At 50.7% G+C, this 22,548-nt stretch overlaps 1 protein-coding gene across 1 annotated transcript in view; it reads right to left on the reverse strand.

Moving 5' to 3' along the window:
* Positions 1-228: 228 nt before the first annotated feature.
* LOC132574378 (26S proteasome non-ATPase regulatory subunit 1) overlaps positions 229-22,548 on the reverse strand; it is a 55,385-nt gene continuing 33,065 nt past the window's right edge. The window contains exons 11-16 of the mRNA XM_060242741.1: positions 20,138-20,216; positions 10,474-10,647; positions 7,485-7,596; positions 4,414-4,610; positions 2,175-2,270; positions 229-402 (exon numbers count right to left, since the gene is read on the reverse strand). Of these exons, the coding sequence (XP_060098724.1) occupies positions 229-402; positions 2,175-2,270; positions 4,414-4,610; positions 7,485-7,596; positions 10,474-10,647; positions 20,138-20,216 (832 nt within the window). The remainder of the gene's footprint in view (positions 403-2,174; positions 2,271-4,413; positions 4,611-7,484; positions 7,597-10,473; positions 10,648-20,137; positions 20,217-22,548) is intronic.

The raw sequence follows: 22,548 nt of genomic DNA on the forward strand, positions 1-22,548 counted from the left end.
TTCCCAAATGTATCCAGGATTTTCTGGGAGAACCAGGGGAAAAATCCTCCCAACGAATTACCGGCGAAACCAAGCTGCTCCCCCAGAACTGCAGCCAAGTCTGCAGGGGGAACTCTTAAGTCAACACCTTTTTAAATTTGTGAAGCGATATTAAAATGACCTTCAAAAAACCCCGAAAACCAACAAGTCCACGGAGACGTCTTCTGGGTCCGCTCTACGTGCGAGACTTCAATACAGACAAGTTTTTGGTTTGCTTAAGAGGAAGCACAGGTGACTCCGCAGAACTTTGGATACATCGTCGGATAACGCAAAAGAGAAGGATATGAGAAAACCGTACCTGAACAAAATGAAGCCCAGGGACTCCACGGCTGCCCTTCGTACATCATCGTTGACGTCGCTCACCTGTTCAGAAGGGGAGAGAGAGAGTTTCGAGGGCGACGTTCAGGGAAACTGGCCACGGCGTTTTTCAATTTCATCAGAGGTGTAAATGCAGCTTTAAAAGGCAAAAGAGCACCTTTTCTAACTCTCTCCCCTGACAGATGAACCGCCCAGTCACAATTTCCTCATGATGTGGAATCGGCAGCCAGATGATGTACAGACAGCAAAAGTCATACATGGGCTTGGAGAGCCAGTTTGGTGTAGTGGTGAAGTGAATGGACTCTTATCCGGGAGAACCGGGGTTGATTCCCCACGCCTCCACTTGCAGCTGCTGGAAGGGCTTGGGTCAGCCATAGCTCTGGCAGGAGGTGTCCTTGAAAGGGCAGCCGCTGAGCTAGCAATGCTTTGAGAGCCAGTTTGGTGTAGTGGTTAAGTGGGCGGACTCTTATCTGGGAGAACCGGGTTTGATTCCCCCACTCCACCACTTGCACCTGCTAGCGTGGCCTTGGGTCAGCCAGAGCTCTGGCAGAGGTTGTCCTTGAAAGGGCAGCAGCTGTGAGAGCTCTCTCAGCCCCATCCACCTCACAGGGTGTCGGTCTTCTTAAGCCAGTTTGGTGCAGTGGTTACGTGGGTGGACTCTTATCTGGGAGAACCGAGTTTGATTCCCCATTTCTCCACTTGCACCTGCAGGAATGGCCTTGGGTCAGCCAGAGCTCTGGCAGAGCTTGGCACCATGACTCCAGTCGCATGGGGGGGTCATGAGGAGCCAATTTGGTGTAGTGGTTAAGTGCGCGGACTCTTATCTGGGAGAACCAGGTTTGATTCCCCACTCCTCCACTTGCAGCTGCTGGAATGGCCTTGGGTCAGCCATAGCTCTGGCAGAGGTTGTCCTTGAAAGGGCAGCTGCTGTGAGAGCCCTCTCAGCCCCACCCACCTCACAGGGCATCTGCTGGGGGGGAGGAAGGTAAAGGAGATTGTGAGCCGCTCTGAGACTCTTCGGAGTGGAGGGCGGGATATAAATCCAATATCATCTTCTTCTTCTTCAAAGGGGGGTTTGATAGATTCATGGAGGAAGGGTCTATTGGCGGCTACTAGCCATGGTGACTGAAGGGGTCCTACTGTGAGGTTAGCCAGGTAGAAGAAGAAGATGATGATGATGATGATGATATTGGATTTATAGCCCGCCTTTCTCTCTGAATCTCAGAGCGGCTCACAATCTCCTTTACCTTCCTCCCCCACAACAGACACCCTGTGAGGTGGGTGTGGCTGAGAGGGCTCTCACAGCAGCTGCCCTTTCAAGGAAACCTCTGTCAGAGCTCTGGCTGACCCACGGCCATGCCAGCAGGTGCAAGTGGAGGAGTGGGGAATCAAACCCTGTAAGGTAGGTGAGGCTGAGAGAGCTCTGACAGAAGCTGCCCTTTCAAGGACAGCTCTGTGAGAGCTATGGCTAACCCAAGGCCATGCCAGCAGCTTCAAATGGAGGAGTGGGGAATCAAACCTGGTTCTCCCAGATAAGAGTCCACACACTTTAACCACTACACCAAACTGGCTCTCTTCAGGTACCAAACAAACAAAGAATTCCAGAAACTGGGAGTAAAGGGCAACAAACGCAGTCGAACACCTCCGTTTGCGCTTCTAGAAGCTCAACCCACAGCTTGGTTTCTAAATGACAGCTACTTTAAGTCTTGGAGCAGCAGAGCGTCTGCAACTGATGCCAACTGCAAAGATCTGCAGAGGAGCTGGCTGTGTTTCCCCGAGCGCGCACACACTCCACCCCACAGCCTTAGGATACTTACCGCCACATGCAAGAGGCGCCTGATCGCTTTGTTGTTCCCTGAGCCGCAGTACGCCATGGCAACTGTATACATCCCCGAACGACGGAGGATCGGATCCTGAAAGACAAGAGCGGGCCTCTGTCATGATCCTGGGTCTAGCGAGGCCTGCAAGCCCAGAGAAGCCTGCCTAGGCGTTACAAAAGAGCCTACATTTCCCAGGATCCCTTCAGTCCCTCTGATTGGGTGGCAAGGTTTTTGGAGGGAAACTGGCCCAGAGAGGGGTGGGGCCTGTGAGGAGAACATAAAAGGAACAAGCCCAGGCAGGGAGTGTTCTTTTCCTAGGAGGCAGAGCTGAGGAAGAGCTGCTGCAAGGAAGAGACCCCCGCCCTTAGAGGAAGGGTGAGTAGGCGCAGGTTTGACTGGGGCAGTCTATGGACAGTAAGTCCAGACGCGTTAAGGCATTGGTTTCTTTTCCCGTCACTCCTTCTACTGTTTAATGCACCTTGTTTGTTACATTGCACTGGCTGATCTTTTAAATAAACCCTTTTTTTCCCTGTTGTTCCCTCTGCCTGGTCCTCACGCCTATTCTGTGGCCTAAGCTAAAGGAGGTCTGAAGGGCTTGGGAGGGAACTCTGGGCCTTCTCAAGGGGAACCCTGAACCCAGAGTGGTGGCAGCAATTGGTTAATACCCCTCTGAGCCGTGACAGCCTCGATGCTGAGATGTTACATTACTGAAAATAAATCAGGGGGGCTGCTTTATTTAACATCCAAACTGTAGTCTGTTCTGAGCTTGGAAGGTTACTGGCAGATTATTGGCTGATAGGAACAAAGGAACCACTTTATGTGTGGCAAAGTTTGCTTCGCGAGCCATAAGTCTCCGGAAGCAATTCTTAAGGGGAATACCCAATTGAACGCCTTGGTTCTGGAATTTAATCAGTGTTTGGGGGAGGAAATTATATTTTATACTGTCTATGTTTTATTCTCATTATAGTATTGCCTAATTATATTTTATACTGTGTATGTTTTATTCCCATTTTACTATTGCCTGACTGTATCTTATTAAGTTATTTGTATTTAATTGATTGGTCTTTGACCGTATTAAACTTTCATTCACTATACACCATTTTAAGCTCTCTGGAAAAGAGAAAACCTTTTTGATCTCAGACATTTCCCAGACTGATGAAGTCCCACTTAACTCTGCTGGAAGCATCAGTAGCTCTTGGAAAACATCAGATCTGGGTATTCAGGCACATGACATATTGCAAGTTCAATATGCATTGATTGGAAGGTTACTGGGTTTTAGAATCTCAACACCAAGACGTTCTTTCCATCCAACCTATCCACTGAAAGTTACAGAGCATTCCTAGAATAGTTTTACTCTGACTATTACTTTAATTTAACCTAATTTGACTGAGCAACAAGCAGAGCAAGGTAAAATGAAATCTATCTAGTTATCTTTACCTATCCCAACTTAGCAATGCTCTACCAAAGGCTCACGATTTCTCCTCCTCAGAGCAGAAAAAGTCATTAATCCTCTCTTACAATATTTACTCAAATGCAAGGCTAGGTGCAGCGGTGAAGAGCACGGACTCTTATCTGGGGGAACCGGGTTTGATTCCCCACTCCTCCACTTGCAGCTGATGGAATGGCCTTGGGTCAGCCATAGCTCTTGCAGGCTTGTCCTTGAAAAGGCAGCTTCTGTGAGAACTCTCAGCCCCTCCTACCTCACAGGGTGTCCTGTGAGGTGGGTGGAGCTGAGAGGGGTCTCCCAGAAGCTGCCCTTTCAAGGACAACCTCTGCCAGAGCTCTGGCTGACCCAAGGCCATTCCAGCAGCTGCAAGTGGAGAAGAAGACGGCTGTAGATTTATACCCCGCCCTTCTCTTTGAATCAGTCTCAGAGTGGCTTACAATCTCCTAGATCTTCTCCCCCCACAACAGACACCCTGTGAGGTGGGTGGGGCTGAGAGGGCTCGCACAGCAGCTGCCCTTTCAAGGACAACCTCTGCCAGAGCTATGACTGACCCAAGGCCATTCCAGCAGCTGCAAGCAGAGGAGTGGGGAATCAAACCCGGTTCTCCCAGATAAGAGAGCTCTGGCTGATCCAAGGCCATTCCAGCAGCTGCAAGCGGAGGAGTGGGGAATCAAACCCGGTTCTCCCAGATAAGAGTCCGTGCACTTTACCACTATGCCAAACTGGCTCAGTGGGCTAGAGAGATGCTCAGTGCAGCTGGGCAGTTTCCGGGGAGCAGCACCGACTCACCTTGTCTCTGCAGAGGCTCTCGATGAGGGCGTCGGCCTCCTCCATCCGCCCGTACATCACCAGGGCGATGCCGACCGCCAGGCCTCGCAGGATCTTCTCGTGCTGAGTCTCCTGGGCGTAGCCCACCATGTCCTCAATCGCCTGGGCGTTTTTCGATCCCAGCATCACCAGTCCGAGAGCCAGGCCAGCCGCTTCACCTACAGGGAAGGGTGGGGAGGGGGGTGGGAGGAGAAGCAAAAGTGAACAGCCAGATCTCTCCGGGGTAAATGGAAGACAGATTTCTAGACATTTGCATTGTGCGAAAGAGAGGCCAAAATAACATGGGGAGCAAACTTTAGAGCTACCTTCTTTACATTTTTAAGTGTCTCGTTCTTGGACTGTTTATCCGTTTTATTGTACTACTGTGCCATTAAAACAAAGCAGGAGTCAAGTTTCACCTTTAAAACCAACCAATTTTTATTTAGAATGTCATCTTTCGTGTAAGAACATAAGAGAAGCCATGTTAGATCAGGCCAATGGCCCATCCAGTCCAGCACTCTGTGTCACACAGTGGCCAAAAAATTTATATATATATATATATATATACACACACACACACACACTGTGGCTAATAGCCACTGATGGACCTCTGCTCCATATTTTTATCTAAACCCCTCTTGAAGCTAGCTATGCTTGTGACTGCCACCACCTCCCGTGGCAGTGAATTCCACATGTTAATCACCCTATGGGTGAAGAAGTACTTCCTTTTATCCGTTTTAACCTGACTGCTCAGCAATTTCATCGAATGCCCACGAGTTCTTGTATTGTGAGAAAGGGAGAAAAGTACTTCTTTTTCTACTTTCTCCATCCCATGCATTATCTTGTAAACCTCTATCATGTCACCCCGTAGTCGACGTTTCTCCAAGCTAGAGTCCCAAGCGTTTCAACCTTTCTTCATAAGGAAAGTGTTCCAGCCCTTTAATCATTCTAGTTGCCCTTTTCTGGACTTTCTCCAATGCTATAATATCCTTTTTGAGGTGCGGTGACCAGAACTGCACACAGTACTCCAAATGAGACCGCACCATCAATTTATACAGGGGCATGATGATACTGGCTGATTTGTTTTCAGTTCCCTTCCTAATAATTCCCAGCATGGCAGTGGCCTTTTTTTATTGCAAACGCACATTTTTTTTATTGCAAACGCACAAACGTCTTGACATTTTCAGTGAATTATCTACCACAACCCCAAGATCTCTCTCTTGGTCACTCTCTGCCAGTTCACACCCCATCAACTTGTATTTGTAGCTGGGATTCTTAGCCCCAATGTGCATTACTTTGCACTTGGCCACATTGAACCGCATCTGCCACGTTGACGCCCACTCACCCAGCCTCTACAGATCCCTTTGGAGTTCCTCACAATCCTCTCTGGTTCTCACCACCCTGAACAATTTAGTGTCATCCGCAAACTTGGCCACTTCACTGCTCACTCCCAACTCTAAATCATTTATGAACAAGTTAAAGAGCATGGGACCCAGTACCGAGCCCTGCGGCACCCCACTGCTTACCATCCTCCACTGCGAAGACTGCCCATTTATACTCACTCTCTGCTTCCTATTACTCAGCCAGTTTTTGACCCACAAGAGGACCTGTCCTTTTACTCCATGACTCTCGAGCTTTCTAAGGAGCCTTTGATGAGGAACTTTATCAAAAGCTTTCTGGAAGTCAAGGTAAACAACATCTATCGGGTCTCCTTTGTCCACATGTTTGTTCACCCCCTCAAAGAAATGTAACAGGTTAGTGAGGCAAGATCTTCCTTTACAGAACCCATGCTGAGTCTTCCTCAATAACCCGTGTTCATCAATGTGCCTACTCATTCTGTCCTTGATAATGCTTTCTACCAACTTTCCCGGTATTGTAGTCAGACTGACTGGCCTGTAATTTCCCGGATCTCCTCTGGAACCCTTTTTAAAGATGGGGGTGACATTTACTACCTTTCAGTCCTCAGGAATGGAGGCAGATTTCAATGAAAGATTGTGCTCTTAAACACACTTCATCAGACGAGGAATCCAGCACAGTGAGCAAAGCCATACATAGGTGAGTTATAAATAAAAATTGGTTGGTCTTAAAGGTAAAACTTGACTGTTGCTTCGTTTAGCTGCTTCAGACCAACACAGCTGCCCGCTTGGATCTGTGCCATTAAAGGTTCGTTTGATTTGATTTTGATCGGACATTTGCATTGCCAAAAGGTTCAAAATGCCATTGCTTTGTTCGAAGGTTCTGAACAGGTCACAGCCAAATTACTGATGCCCCAACGTCATATTGTAATAGTATACTTTTTTCCTCTCCTGGGTTTTCCTTCACATCTCTATACAGTCCAGAAAGAAGAAGAAAAAGAGGGAAAGGGGAAAGGAGGAGAGAAGGGGGAGAAGAAGCAGCAGCAACTGGATTTATATCCCACCGTATACACTGAATCTCAGAGTCTCAGTGCAGTCACAATCTCCTTTGCTGTCCCCTCCACCATCACAACAGACACCCTGTGAGGTGGATGGGGCTGAGAGGGCTCTCACAGCAGCTGCCCTTTAAAGGACAACCTCTGCCAGAGCTATGGCTGACCCAAGGCCATTCCAGCAGGTGCAAGTGGAGGAGTGGGGAATCAAACCCGGTTCTCCCAGATAAGAGTCCGTACACTTAACCACTACACCAAATTGGCTCTCAAAGCATTCCTAGCTCAGCAGCTGCCCTTTCAAGGACACCTCCTACAAGAGTTATGGCTGACCCAAGGCCATTCCAGCAGCTGCAAGTGGAGGAGTGGGGAATCAAACCCGGTTCTCCCAGATAAGAGAGCTCTGGCTGACCCAAGGCCATTCCAGCAGCTGCAAGTGGAGGGGTGGGGAATCAAACCCGGTTCTCCCAGATAAGAGAGCTCTGGCTGACCCAAGGCCATTCCAGCAGCTGCAAGTGGAGGAGTGGGTAATCAAACCCGGTTCTCCCAGATAAGAGTCCGCACGCTTAACCACTACACCAAACTGGCTCTTAACCATGTGCCAAGAACTGCCCCCTGCTCAACAGGTCTGTTCAAAGTGCAACCTCACCTGTCACTGCATCATCTTGGTACAGGTTTGTTTTCAGAAGGTCATACACATCTTGGCGTGCGGTCCCCATGGCGGCTAAGCCGAGGCCAAGGCTGCCCCCGTGGCGGACGATCTGCCGAAAATAAAAGGGGGAAAGGGAATTGTTCACGTTCTTTAGAGCAAGGGTCCCCAACCTTTCGGAGCCTGTGAGCACCTTTATTTGTAATTTGTATCCCGCCCTTCCCACCAGGTGGCTCAGGGCGGCTTTTCTCCCTTTCTCACCTGGGGAATTCTGGCATAAAATGGCTGCCGTGGGAGACGGAGCCAACCACAAAATGTCCGGGAGCGAGATTACATGCAATTGTAATAATAGATTTTAAGCATTCGGTCAGAAGCCCTGCTTAGCTGGTTGCCCTTTAAAACGAGCATATTGCTTTGAACTGTTTTTCCCCACACGCTCAAGCTTGCTTTCAGTCACGCAGTGAAGATCCCTTGTGGGGGCAGCTGCAGCTCGAGCAAATTTAAAAAAAAAATGTATATAGCCAATCAGAAGCCCTGCTGGGCAAAAGCCCCACTGGCCCCAAATCACTTTCTAAAAACACTGGGAGGGCACCAGGCAAGGTGCCATGGTGGTCCATGAGCTCTTTGTTGGGGACTCAGTCCTGCAGTCCTAAGCTCTGCTCACGACCTGAGTTCGATCCCCGGCGGAAGCTGGGTTTTCAGGTAGCCGGCTCGAGGTTGACTCGGCCTTCCATCCTTCCGAGGTCGGTCAAACGAGTCCCCAGCTTGCTGGGGGGGGGGGAGTGTAGCTTGCTGGGAGGAAAGTGTAGATGACTGGGGAAGGCAATGGCAAAACCACCCCGTAAAAAATCTGCCGTGAAAACATGAAAGCCATGTCACTCCAGAGCCGGAAACGACTGGTGCTTGCACAGGGGACTGCCTTTACCATTTTTATACTCTGAAAAGAGCTCCGTGGCGCAGAGTGGTAAAGCTGCAGTACTGCAGTCCTGAGCTCTGCTCACGACCTGAGTTCGATCCCTGGCGGAAGCTGGGTTCAGGTAGCCGACTCGTAAAAAATCTGCCGTGAAAACGTTGTGAAAGTAATGTCACCCCAGAGCCGGAAACGACTGGTGCTTGCGCGGGGGACCTTTCCTTTCAAAGAATCACTGAGCTGAAAGTGACCTCCAAAGTCATCTAGTCCAACCCCCTGCACAATGCAGGAAATTCACAAATACCCCCCCACACACACGCACACACCCCAGTGACCTCTGCTCCATGCTCAGAAGATGGTTAAAAAAATCAGGGTCCCTGGTCAATTTGCCCCGGAAAAAAGTTGCTGCCTGACCCCAAAGTGGCAAACAACATTTCCCTGGGCGTGTAAGAAAGGGCCACGAGAACTAAGCACTCATGCAGTCTTCCCTGCCCTCCGTCTTGTGATCTGCCTGAGAATCAGCATCGCTGTCAGATGGCCATCCAGCCTCTGCGTAAAAACCTTCAAGGAAGCAGAGCCCACCACCTCCTGAGGAGGAAGCCTGTTCCACTGAGGAACTGCTCTAACGGTAAGGAATCACAGAATCACAGAGTTGGAAGGGACCTCCAGGGTCATCTAGTCCAGCCCCCTGCACAATGCAGGAAACTCACAAACACTTCCCCCTAAATTCACAGGATCTTCATTGCTGTCAGATGGCCATCTAGCCTCTGTTGAAAACCTCCAAGGAAGGAGAGCCCGCCTTGAAGGAAGCAAGCAAGGAAGGAATGGAATGGAATCCTAGAGTTGGAAGGGACCTCCAGGGTCATCTAGTCCAACCCCCTGCACAATGCAGGAAACTCACAAACACCTCCCCCTAAATTCACAGGATCCTCATCGCTGTCAGATGGCCATCTAGCCTCTGTTTAGAAGCCTCCAAGGAAGGAGAGCCCATCAGCTCCCGAGGAGGAAGCCTGTTCGACTGAGGAATCGCTCTAACGGTCAGGAAGTTCCTCCTCATATTGAGCTGGAAACTCTTTTGATTTAATTTCAAATCCTGTTCGGGAGTGACAGTGTTCGCTGGGGGGTGGAGGGAAGAGAAGAGACAGAATGCAACCAATGGTGGGGGGAGGGGGAAGCTCCATCAAACCGCATTTCACTTCAAAGGCTTGCAGAGCTGTTCTTATACCCAAATGCAAGCCTGACCTCCATCTACTCTGAAATCACACAGGAGATTTTACATATTTATTCACATTAAAGCAGGGGTGTCAAACATACAGTTTGGGGGTCGAATCAGGTCCCCAGAGGGCTCCTATCAGGCCCCCGAGCAACTGGCTCTTTTCTGCTTCCTTCTCCCTCTCTCTTGCTTCCTTCTGCATCTCAGCTTGCTTTGCAAGGCTTACTCAATTGCACAGGAGCTACAGAGCAAAAGCTCTGTTTTCTTCATTGGCTGAAGCTCCTCCCTTGGGGACAAGGGGGCAGAGGTAGCTTGCTTTGCCAGGTTCTCTCAATCACACAGCAGAGTTACTGAGCCAAGCCTCTCCCTTCTATTGGCTGAGGCTCCTCCCCCTCCTGGTCCCTTGGGGAAGGAAGGAAAGAGCCAGAGTTCCCTTTGCCCAGTTCCCTGGATCCCATGGGAGAAATACAAAGAAAGCACCTTTAAGACCAACGAGTGCTAACGTTTTAAGCAGGTTTAAAGTTTTTGTAACACATATATCTGTGTTTGTGTTCTTTGTAAAATTTATATCTCCGCTACCTAATCTTAAATTGGTACACACACGGCCCGGCCTGAATTGGCTTGGCCCAACCTGACATGGCCTGGTCCAACGAGGTCTCATTTATGTCAGATTCAAATGAATTTAACACCCCTGCATTAAAGAGTTCAGTGGCCATTTCCTCTCGGATGTGGTTTCAGCAATCGGAGGAGAGAAACAAAGTTTCAGCTCTCCCCGAGGAATGGGGAGCCTGTCTGCATCTCCCATGAGACGACCATCCCGCCACCCTCGGGCATCCACCTCCCATGAACCCTAGGAGAGCACGTACATCATTGCTGGCGTTCTTAAGCTGGTTCAGCAAGTAGTCGATGATGTCGCCGCCGTGGTTGGCGTGGATGAGTCCCAGGGCGTAAAGCCCGCCTCCTTCCTGATAGGCTGAGCCGGGAGACGTGTCTTTAGGCAGGTACGTCGCCATTAACTGGAGAGCCTCCTTCTCGTGGCCCTGCATGTTCGGTGCGAGAAAAGAAACATGGAATATTGGAAGAGTCCTCCTGGCTAGCATTACAAAACGTATCTACCTGTTTTGTAATATTCTGATAGGCATCGGAAAGGAGAGAGCCCACCTGAGCAGACTTTGTTCGGCCTGGCTTAGCCTTAACCCAAGGGGAAATATATTTAGCATGGGCTGGACGAGGGGTGTCAAACCTGTGGCCCGGGGGCCAAAGCAGGCCCCTGAGCAACTGGCACTTGTCTGCTTCCTTCCGCATTTCAGTTTGCTTTGCCAGGCTTGCTCAATCACACAGCAGAGCTACAGAGCGAAACCTTTATTTCCTCCATTGTCTGAGGCTCCTACCCCTCCTGGTCACCTGCTTCCTTTGCCCAGTTCCGTGGATCTCATGGGAGAAATACAAAGAAAGCACCTTTAAAACCAAGTGCTAATGTTTTAAGCATGTTTTAAGGGCTTTTAAAAATATTTAATTTTGCTCGTCTGTGTCCTTTAAAAAGTTTATATCTCTGCTACCTAATCTTAAATAGGTACACACATGGCCCGGCCCAGCCCAACAAGGCCTCATATATGTTAGATCTGACCCTCATCACAAATGAGTTTGACACCCCTGGGCTAAACTATACCAAGGACATCTTAGAAGCACATGTTTGATTGTTTCTGTTTCTTGCAACTCACACTGGCAAAGTCTCTGAGCAAATAGAATGCTTGTCTCTGTATTAGAAAGGCGTACATCTCTTGATTTTATTAATTTCACTGTTCTGTTTTAGCCACGGGTTATTTTGCCATTCAACGTTTAAGATGTTCACAATCTCCTTTACCTCCCTCCCCCACAACAGACACCCTGTGAGGTAGATGAAGATATTGGATTTATGTCCCGCCCTCCACTCCGAAGAGTCTCAGAGCGGCTCACAATCTCCTTTACCTCCCTCCCCCACAACAGACAACCTGTGAGGTAGATGAAGATATTGGATTTATGTCCCGCCCTCCACTCCGAAGAGTCTCAGAGCGGCTCACAATCTCCTTTCCCTTTCTCCCCCACAACAGACACCCTGTGAGGTAGATGAAGATATTGGATTTATATCCCGCCCTCCACTCCGAAGAGTCTCAGAGCGGCTCACAATCTCCTTTCCCTTCCTCCCCCACAACAGACACCCTGTGAGGTAGATGAAGATATTGGATTTATGTCCCGCCCTCCACTCCGAAGAGTCTCAGAGCGGCTCACAATCTCCTTTCCCTTCCTCCCCCACAACAGACACCCTGTGAGGTAGATGAAGATATTGGATTTATATCCCGCCCTCCACTCCGAAGAGTCTCAGAGCGGCTCACAATCTCCTTTACCTCCCTCCCCCACAACAGACAACCTGTGAGGTAGATGAAGATATTGGATTTATGTCCCGCCCTCCACTCCGAAGAGTCTCAGAGCGGCTCACAATCTCCTTTCCCTTTCTCCCCCACAACAGACACCCTGTGAGGTAGATGAAGATATTGGATTTATATCCCGCCCTCCACTCCGAAGAGTCTCAGAGCGGCTCACAATCTCCTTTCCCTTCCTCCCCCACAACAGACACCCTGTGAGGTAGATGAAGATATTGGATTTATGTCCCGCCCTCCACTCCGAAGAGTCTCAGAGCGGCTCACAATCTCCTTTCCCTTTCTCCCCCACAACAGACACCCTGTGAGGTAGATGAAGATATTGGATTTATATCCCGCCCTCCACTCCGAAGAGTCTCAGAGCGGCTCACAATCTCCTTTCCCTTCCTCCCCCACAACAGACACCCTGTGAGGTAGATGAAGATATTGGATTTATGTCCCGCCCTCCACTCCGAAGAGTCTCAGAGCGGCTCACAATCTCCTTTCCCTTCCTCCCCCACAACAGACACCCTGTGAGGTAGATGAAGATATTGGATTTATATCCCGCCCTCCACTCCGAAGAGTCTCAGAGCGGCTCACAATCTCCTTTCCCTTCCTCCCCCACAACAGACACCCTGTGAGGTGGTTGGGCTGAGAGGGCTCTCCCAGCAGCTGCCCTTTCAAGGACAACCCCTGCCAGAGCTCTGGCTGACCCAAGGCCATGCTAGCAGTTGCAAGGGGAGGAGTGGGGAATCAAACCCGGTTCTCCCAGATAAGAGTCCATGCACTTCACCACTACACCAAACTGGCTCTCTTTATGTGCCTTGCCCTCACCTGGTTTGTCCGGGCTGTCGTGATCTCATCATTTCTCAGAAGCTAAGCAGGGTCAGCCCTGGTTAGTACTTGGATGAAGGATCTCCCAAGAAGGCCAAACAAGGCTTGTGAACTGCCTTGGGGGAATATAATCGAAAGAGGGAAGTAGGGGGAAGTGCCATCAAGTTGCAATCAATTCACAGCAACGCCCCCCCTCCCCGGGATTTTCAAGGTAAAAGACAATCAGAGGTGGTTCTCCATTGGCTGCCTCTGCGTTGTTGTTGCTCAGTCGCACTGTCGAGTCAGACTCTCTGCGACCCCCATGGACAAAGTCACGCCAGGCCCTCCACCATCCTCCAGAGTCTGCTCAAATTCATGTTTGTTACATCAGTAACGCTGTCCAGTCATTTCATCTTTTGCCGTCCCCTTCTGCTTTTGCCTTCTGTCTTTCCCAGCATCAGGGTCTTCTCCAGGGAGTGCTCCCTTCTCATTGGGTGGCCAAAGGATTTGAGCTTCAGCTTCAGCACCTGACCTTCCAGGGAACAGGCTGGGTTGATTTCCCTTAGGACTGACTGATTGGATCTTCTTGCAGACCAAGAGACTCTCAAGATTCTTCTCCAGCACCACAGCTCGAAAGCATCTATTCTTCTGCGCTCGGCCTCCCTTATGGTCCAGCTCTCACAGCCATACATTGCTACTGGGAATACCATCACTTTGACTATACGGACGTTTGTGGGCAGGGTGATGTCTCTACCAAACTGGAGAGCCAATTTAGTGTAGTGGTTAAGTGTGCGGATTCTTATCTGGGAGAACCGGGTTTGATTCCCCACTCCTCCCCTTGCACATGCTGGCATGGCCTTGGGTCAGCTACAGCTCTGGCAGAGGTTGTCCTTGAAAGGGCAGCTGCTCTGAGAGTCCTCTCAGCTCCACCCACCTCACAGGGTGTCTGCTGTGGGGGAGGAAGGGAAAGGAGATTGTGAGCCACTCTGAGACTCTTCAGAGTGGAGGGCGGGATATAAATCCAATATCTTCATCTACCTCACAGGGTGTCTGTTGTGGGGGAGGAAGGGAAAGGAGATTGTGAGCCGCTCTGAGACTCTTGAGTGGAGGGCGGAATATAAATCCAATGTCGTCGTCGTCTTCTCCTTCTTTCTATTATACAGCCCAGGTTCGCCATAGCTGTCCTCCCAAGGAGCAAACGTCTTTTAATTTCATGGCTACGGTCACCACCTGCAGTGATCTTGGATCCCAGAAATGTGAAGTCTGTCACTGCTTCCATGCCTCTGCGTTACGCCCCTGGAATTCCTTAGGGGTCTCCTATTCAAATACTAGCCAAGGAAGTCCCTGCTTAGTTTCCTAGACTGGACAGGACCGGGCTAGCCTAGACCACCCGGGTCAGGGCAAGCGGTGGAAAGCGCCATCAAGTCGCGGCTGACTTACAGCAACCCCACAGGGAGTTCAAGGCACAAGGCATTCAGAGGTGGTTGGCCACTGCCTACCTCTGTGCAGCAACCCTGGACTTCCTTGGTGTGTCTCCCATCCAAGGACCAACCAGGGCTGAGTCTGCTTAGCTTCTGAGATCAGATGAGATCAGTCTAGCCTGGGCCATCAAGGTCAAGGCAACAGACCAACAGAGGTGGTTGGCCATTGCCTGCCTCTGCGTAGCAACCCTCAACTTCCTTGGTGTGTCTCCCAAACAAGGACTAACCATGGCTGACCTTGCTTAGCTTCTGAGATCAGGTGAGATCAGCCTAGCCTGGGCCATCCAGGTCAAGGCAGGAGACCAACAGAGGTGGTTGGCCATTGCCTGCCTCTGCGTAGAAACCCTGGACTTCTCTGGAGGTCTCCCATCCAAGGACTAACCAGGGCCGACCGTGCTTAGCTTCAGAGATCTGATGAGATCAAGCTAGCCTAGGTAATCCAGGTCAGAGAAAGAGATGAACAGGGGGTCAGTTGCCATTGCTTGCCTCTGCACAGCAACCCTGGGCTTCTCTGGAGGTCTCCTAACCAAGTACCAACTGGGCCTGACCCTGCTTAGAGTCAAAGAACTGATGAGATCAGTCTAGCCAGGGCTATCCAGTCATCGCCTACCTCTGCATAGCAACCCTGGACTTCCTTGGAGGTCTCCCATCCAAGTACTAGCCAGGGCTGACCGTGCTTAGCTTCAGAGATCTGATGAGATCGAGCTAGCCTAGGTAATCCAGGTCAGGGGAAGAGATGAACAAGGCTGAATTGCCATTGCCTACCTCTGCGCAGCAACCCTGGGCTTCTCCGGAGGTCTCCTAACCAAGTATCAACCAGGGCTGACCCTGCTTAGATTCAGAGATCTGATGGGATCAGGCTAGCCTGGCCAAACCAAGTCATGGGAAGAGACCAACATTGCTTGCCTCTGCGTAGCAACCCTGGGCTTCTCTGGAGGTCTCCTATCTGCGTGCTAATGACTGGCCTTGCTTAGCTTCAGAGATCTGATGAGATCAGGAGAGCCCGGGCAATCCAGGTGAGGGCAAGGCACATAAAGAAGTGCTTGGCCATCGCCTGCCTCCGTGTAGCAACCCTGGACTTCCTTGGTGTGTCTCCTTTCCAAGTACCAACCAGGGATGACTCTGCTTTGCTTCTGAGGTCGGATGAGATCAGGCTAGCCTGGGCCATCCAGGTCAAGGCAACAGATGTGCAGAGGTTGGCCATCGCCTGCCTCTGCATAGCAACCTTGGACTTCCTTGGTGTGTCTCCCATCCAAGTACCAACCAGGGCTGACCCTGTTAGCTTCTGAGATCAGGTGAGATCAGTCTAGCCTGGGCCACCAAGGTCAAGGCAACAGACCAACAGAGGTGGTTGGCCATTGCCTGCCTCTGCGTAGCAACCCTGGACTTCCCTAGTGGTCTCCCATCCAAGGACCAACCAGGGCTGACCCTGTTAGCTTCTGAGATCAGGTGAGATCAGTCTAGCCTGGGCCATCAAGGTGAAGGCAACAGACCAACAGAGGTGGTTGGCCATCGCCTACCTCTGCATAGCAACCCTGGACTTCCTTGGTGTGTCTCCCATCCAAGGGCTAACCAGGGCTGACCCTGTTAGCTTCTGAGATCAGGTGAGATCAGTCTAGCCTGCGCCATCAAGGTCAAGACAACAGACCAACAGAGGTGGTTGGCCATCGCCTACCTCTGCGTAGCAACCCCGGACGTCCTTGGTGTGTCTCCCATCCAAGGACTAACCAGGGCTGACCCTGTTAGCTTCTGAGATCAGATGAGATCAGTGTAGTCTGGGCCATCCAGGTCAAGGCAGGAGACCAACAGAGGTGGTTGGCCATTGCCTGCCTCTGCGTAGCAATCCTGGACTTCCTTGGTGGTCTCCCATCCAAGGACCAACCAGGGCTGACCCTGTTAGCTTCTGAGATCAGGTGAGATCAGGCTAGCCTGGGCCATCAAGGTGAAGGCAACAGACCAACAGAGGTGGTTGGCCATCGCCTACCTCTGCGTAGCAACCCTGGACGTCCTTGGTGTGTCTCCCATCCAAGGACTAACCAGGGCTGACCCTGTTAGCTTCTGAGATCAGATGAGATCAGTGTAGCCTGGGCCATCCAGGTCAAGGCAGGAGACCAACAGAGGTGGTTGGCCATTGCCTGCCTCTGCGTAGCAATCCTGGACTTCCTTGGTGGTCTCCCATCCAAGTACCAACCAGGGCTGACCCTGTTAGCTTCTGAGATCAGGTGAGATCAGTATAGCCTGGGCCATCAAGGTCAACAGAGGTGGTTGGCCATTGCCTACCTCTGCATAGCAACCCTGGACTTCCTTGGTGTGTCTCCCATCCAAGGACTAACCAGGGCTGACCCTGTTAGCTTCTGAGATCAGGTGAGATCAGTCTAGCCTGGGCCATCAAGGTCAAGGCAACAGACCAACAGAGGTGGTTGGCCATCGCCTGCCTCTGTGTAGCAACCCTGGACTTCCTTGGTGTGTCTCCCTTCCAAGTACCAACCAGGGATGACTCTGCTTAGCTTCTGAGATCAGGTGAGATCAGGCTAGCCTGGGCCATCCAGGTCAAGGCAAGAGATGTTCAGAGGTGGTCTGCCATTGCCTACCTCTGCGTAGCAACCCCCAACTTCCTTGGTGGTCTCCCATTCAAGGACTAACCAGCACTGACCCTGCTTAGCTTCCGAAACCTGACAAGATCGGGCTGCCCTGAGTCATTCAAGTCAAGGCTGAAAGACGGGGGGTAAATATTTTAGACGATAAACAATGTTTTGGACTCCACTGCGACCGCAAGAAACAGCCGTCTGCAGCTGGCCTGGCAGGCAGTCGCAAACATACGTCTCTCCAGAGACGGCTCCAAGGGAGATATATCAGTTGCAGCGAATGGAGAAAAATATTTGCCAGCAGAAAAGGGCAACATGAGTGAGAGCCTGCCAGTCTGGTGCAGCGGTTAAGTGTATGGACTCTGATCTGGGAGAGCCCTCTCAGCCCCACCCACCTCACAGGGTGTCTGTTGTGGGGGGAGAAGATATAGGGGGATTGTGAGCCGCTCTGAGTCTCTGATTCAGGGAGAAGGGCGGGGTATAAATCTGCCCCCACCTCACAGGGTGTCTGTTGTGGGGGAGGAAGATAGAGGAGATTGTGAGCCGCTCTGAGTCTCTGATTCAGGGAGAAGGGCGGGGTATAAATCTGCCCCCACCTCACAGGGTGTCTGTTGTGGGGGGGAGAAGATAGAGGAGATTGTGAGCCGCTCTGAGTCTCTGATTCACGGAGAAGGGCGGGGTATACATCTGCCCCCACCTCACAGGGTGTCTGTTGTGGGGGGAGAAGACAGAGGAGACTGTGAGCCGCTCTGAGTCTCTGATTCAGGGAGCAGGACATGGTATAAATCTGCCCCCACCTCACAGGGTGTCTGTTGTGGGGGGAGAAGATTTAGGAGATTGTAAGCCACTCTGAGTCTCTGATTCAGGGAGAAGGGCAGGGTATAAATCTGCCCCCACTTCACAGGGTGTCTGTTGTGGGGGGAGAAGATATAGGGGGATTGTGAGCCACTCTGAGTCTCTGATTCAGGGAGAAGGGCAGGGTATAAATCTGCCCCCATTTCACAGGGTGTCTGTTGTGGGGGGAGAAGATATAGGGGGATTGTGAGCCACTCTGAGTCTCTGATTCAGGGAGAAGGGCAGGGTATAAATCTGCCCCCACCTCACGGGGTGTCTGTTGTGGGGGGAGAAGATATAGGAGATTGTGAGCCGTTCTGAGTCTCTGATTGAGGGAGAAGGGTGGGATATAAATCTGCCCCCACCTCACAGGGTGTCTGTTGTGGGGAGAGAAGATAGAGGAGATTGTGAGCCGCTCTGAGTCTGATTCAGAGAGAAGGGCGGGGTATAAATCTGCAGTCTTCTTCATCACACAGAGCACAGGAGAAAGGCCAGGCATCCGTATCATTTTCAGACCCCAAAGCGGAGCGAACTAGTTTGAGTGGCCCCTCCTATGCCCAAACGCATGAGCTTATCTGGAGGCAGAGGCTCTGGACAGCTGCCAGTAACTAAAAGCTACTCTCCCCCTCTCAACGGTAATGGTAAAGACGCTGCTGCGTTTGACCCTCCGCTAATCAAAAGCAAACTCACCAGAGACATTTAATGGGAAGCCATTAAGAATGCAGTCATCGCATTATTTTAGCCACGGTTTGATAATTGCAGAGCCGAGAGAGCCAAAGCACTCTGTACCGGTACCGCATTCAAGAGAGCTTTTCTATGCAGGCAATAAGAGCTGGTCTGTACTACGTGATTCACAGAGTAACTGGGATGAATAATTAGGCCTGTGGTCTATGCTGCGCTCGTCTGCGCGTGTGTTTAGTGCCGTCAAGTCATTTCCAACTTGCGGCGAGCGTACAAATTGATGTCCTCCGAAACATCCTATTGTTAACAGCCTCGTGCAGGTCTTGCAAACCAAGCGTCGGGCTCTCTTGAAAAGAAGACACAACATGAGTTTATGTGGCGGCAGAACTCTGGATGGCGATCCACTCCTCTTATGTGGCATTCCTCTTTTTCCTGCCGCCATACACCGCTCCTGCTATCATCTTTTCCAGTGATACTGTGTTTACTTTACTGAAACGATGATCCTGCTATGTAATTTCCCCATCATTTAATGTGTCCTTTTAAGAACATAAGAACAACCCTACTGGATCACACCAGTGAGGGTCCCTCTAGTCCAGCATCCTGTCTCACAGAGTGGCCAACCAGTTCCTCAGGTAGTCCAGCAGCAGGGCACAGAGGCCGAGGCCTTCAGAAGAAGAAGAATTGCAGATTTATACCCCGCCCTTCTCTCTGAAACAGAGACTCAGAGCGGCTTACAATCTTCCATATCTTCTCCCCCCCACGACAGACACCCTGAGAGATGGATGGGGCTGAGAGAGCTCTCACAGCAGCTGCCCTTGTCTGGGAGACCTGGGTTTGATTCCCCACTCCTCCACTTGCACCTGCTGGAATGGCCTTGGGTCAGCCATAGTTATCACAGAGCTGTCCTTAAAAGCCCCACCCACCTCACAGGGTGTCTGTTGTGGGGGAGGGAGGTAAAGGAGATTGTGAGCCACTCTGAAACTCTTCGGAGTGGAGGGCGGGATATAAATCCAATATCTTCATCAACCTCACAGGGTGTCTGTTGTGGGGGAGGAAGGTAAAGGAGATTGTGAGCTGCTCTGAGACTCTGAGTGGAGGGCGGAATATAAATCCAATATCTTCATATACCTCACAGGGTGTCTGTTGTGGGGGAGGAAGGGAAAGGATATTGTGACCGCTCTGAGACTCTTCGGAGTGGAGGGCGGGATATAAATCCAATATCTTCATCTACCTCACAGGGTGTCTGTTGTGGGGGAAGATTCTTCGGAATGTCGTCTCCTCCTTCCTTCCTTCCTTCCAACATCTTCCTTCCTTGACACGATGCTCATTGCTTTGTGGCTCTCAAACATCTGATGTTTATTCTACGTGGCTCTTATGTAAACCCTTGCTTTAAATAATTTTGTATTTATACAGCTTCCTTTTATGTTTCACGGCAGAGATCCCTGTGCTGTGGTGGCAGCTGATGACCACGAAGCAATTCTTTAGAACATCTACACAGCCAATCAGAAGCTCTGCTGGGCAAAAGCCCAAACTGGTCCCGCCCAGCTTCTAAAAGCACTTGACGGGCACCAGAAATGGTGTCACAGAGTGCCACAATGCCCACAAGCACCATGCCGGGCAGTCTGTTGTCAGGGTTTCAGTCAACTAATGCCAGGCCCTCCTGCCCGCTGCACACCTCAGAGGTGGGCATAGTGCCCGTTCTCTTAGCTACTCATCATACAACAGCTAATTTGGTATTACCTTATGTATCACACCCAGGCTGGCTGTAGCAGTGAACTTGGCCCAGTTGGTGGCCCTGGCCAGCCACTCCAAGTTATCTCTGCAAGGAGAAAAAGTTCAGTGTAGTTTAGTTTAGCTTCTTTCATTTATATCCTGCCCTCCCCACCGAAGCAGGCTCAGGGCGGCTCACAAACACAACGGATAACAATAAAAAGTTAAATTAAGGAAAAGGAAAGCGAAAGGTCCCCTGTGCAAGCACCAGTCATTTCCGACTCTGGTGTGACGTCGCTTTCACAACGTTTTCACGGCAGACTTTTTATGGGGTGGTTTGTCAGTCATCTACACTTTGCCCCCAGCAAGCTGGGTACTCATTTGACCGACCTCGGAAGGATGGAGGGCTGAGTCAACCTTGGGCCGACTACCTGAACCCAGCTCCCACAGGGATTGAACTCAGGTTGTGAGCAGATCTTAGGACTGCAGTACTGTAGCTTTATCACTCTGCGCCATGGAGCTGTTACTAAGTGCAAGGAAAAGGAAAAGAAAGGTCCCCTGTGCAAGCACCAGTCATTTCCGACACTTGGGTGACGTTGCTTTCACAACGTTTTCACGGCAGACTTTTTACGGGGTGGTTTGCCATTGCCTTCCCCAGTATTTTACACTTTCCCCCCAGCAAGCTGGGGATTCATTTGACCCACCTCGGAAGGATGGAAGGCTGAGTCAACCTTGGGCCGGCTACCTGAACCCAGCTTCCGCCAGAATCGAATTTAGGTCGTGAGCAGAGAGCTCAGATCACAGTACTGCAGTACTGCTGCTTTACCACTCTGCACCACGGGGCTCTTACTAAGCACAAGGAAAAGGAAAGGGAAAGGTCCCCTGTGCAAGCACCAGTCGTTTCTGACTCTGGGGTGACGTTGCTTTCACAGCGTTTTCACGGCAGACTTTTGACGGGGTGGTTTGCCCTTGCCTTCCCCAGTCATCTACGCTTTCCCCCCAGCAAGCTGGGGACTCGTTTCACCGACCGCGGAAAGATGGAAGGCTGAGTCAACCTTGGGCCGGCTACCTGAATCCAGCTTTCGCTGGGATCGAACTCAGGTTGTGAGCAGAGAGTTCAGATCATAGTACTGCAGTACTGCTGCTTTATGAAGAAGAAGATATTGGATTTATATCCCGCCCTCCACTCCGAAGAGTCTCAGAGCGGTTCACAATCTCCTTTCCCTTCCTCCCCCACAACAGACACCCTGTGAGGTGGGTGGGGCTGAGAGGGCTCTCACAGCAGCTGCCCTTTCAAGGACAACTTCTGCCAGAGATCTGGCTGACCCAAGGCCATTCCAGCAGCTGCAAGTGGAGGAGTGGGGAATCAAACCCGGCTCTCCCAGATAAGAGTCCGCACACTTAACCACTACAGCAGGGGTAGGCAGGTCCTCAGCCATACAAGGCTTTAAAGGTACCAGCACCTTGTAGCGATTCCAGTATACCACCAGCAGCCAACGCCATGCTGGGAATTATTAGGAAGGGAATTGAAAACAAATCAGCCAGTATCATAATGCCCCTGTATATATCAATGGTGCGGTCTCATTTGGAGTACTGTGTGCAATTCTGGTCACCACACCTCAAAAAGGATATTATAGCATTGGGAAAAGTGCAGAAAAGGGCAACTAGAATGATTAAAAGGCTGGAACACTTTCCCTATGAAGAAAGGTTAGAACGCTTGGGGCTCTTTAGCTTGGAGAAACGTCGACTGCGGGGAGGCATGATAGAGGTTTACAAGATTATGCATGGGATGGAGAAAGCAGAGAAATAAGTCCTTTTCTCCCTTTCTCACAATACAAGAACTCGTGGGCATTCTATGAAATTGCTGAGCAGTCGGGTCAGAACGGATAAAAGGGAGTACTTCTTCACCCAAACGGTGATTAACATGTGGAATTCACTGCCACAGGAAGTGGTGGCGGCTACAAGCATAGCCAGCTTTAAGAGGGGATTGGATAAAAATATGGAGCAGAGGTCCATCAGTGGCTATTAGCCACACTGTGTGTGTATATATATAATATATATGTGTGTGTGTATATGTATATATACACACACAGATATAATGCCCACTGTGTGACACATAGTGTTGGACTGGAGGGGCCACTGGCCTGATCCAACATGGCTTCTCTTATGTTCTTAGCCAATGCAGCACCCGCAGTCCAGGCTGTACGTGCTCCCGCATGGAGAGCCCCAGGAGCAGCCTGGCTGCAGCATTCTGGGAACTGAGGAACCGAGCTAAGTCTCGGAGTTATTCAAACCCTCTCAGGAATTCAGGACTCATGGAAGTTACACAATCAAGCAAGACTGGGATTCTTATAATGGTCTTTAAACCGTGAGCCTATGTTCACTTGACACATTTTAAAGATGTTCTGTTCTTCCCTAAACCCCTCCCTCCCTGTTGAAAA

The sequence above is a fragment of the Heteronotia binoei genome, chromosome 6, assembly GCF_032191835.1.
Source record: "Heteronotia binoei isolate CCM8104 ecotype False Entrance Well chromosome 6, APGP_CSIRO_Hbin_v1, whole genome shotgun sequence".
Lineage (NCBI taxonomy): Eukaryota > Metazoa > Chordata > Lepidosauria > Squamata > Gekkonidae > Heteronotia > Heteronotia binoei.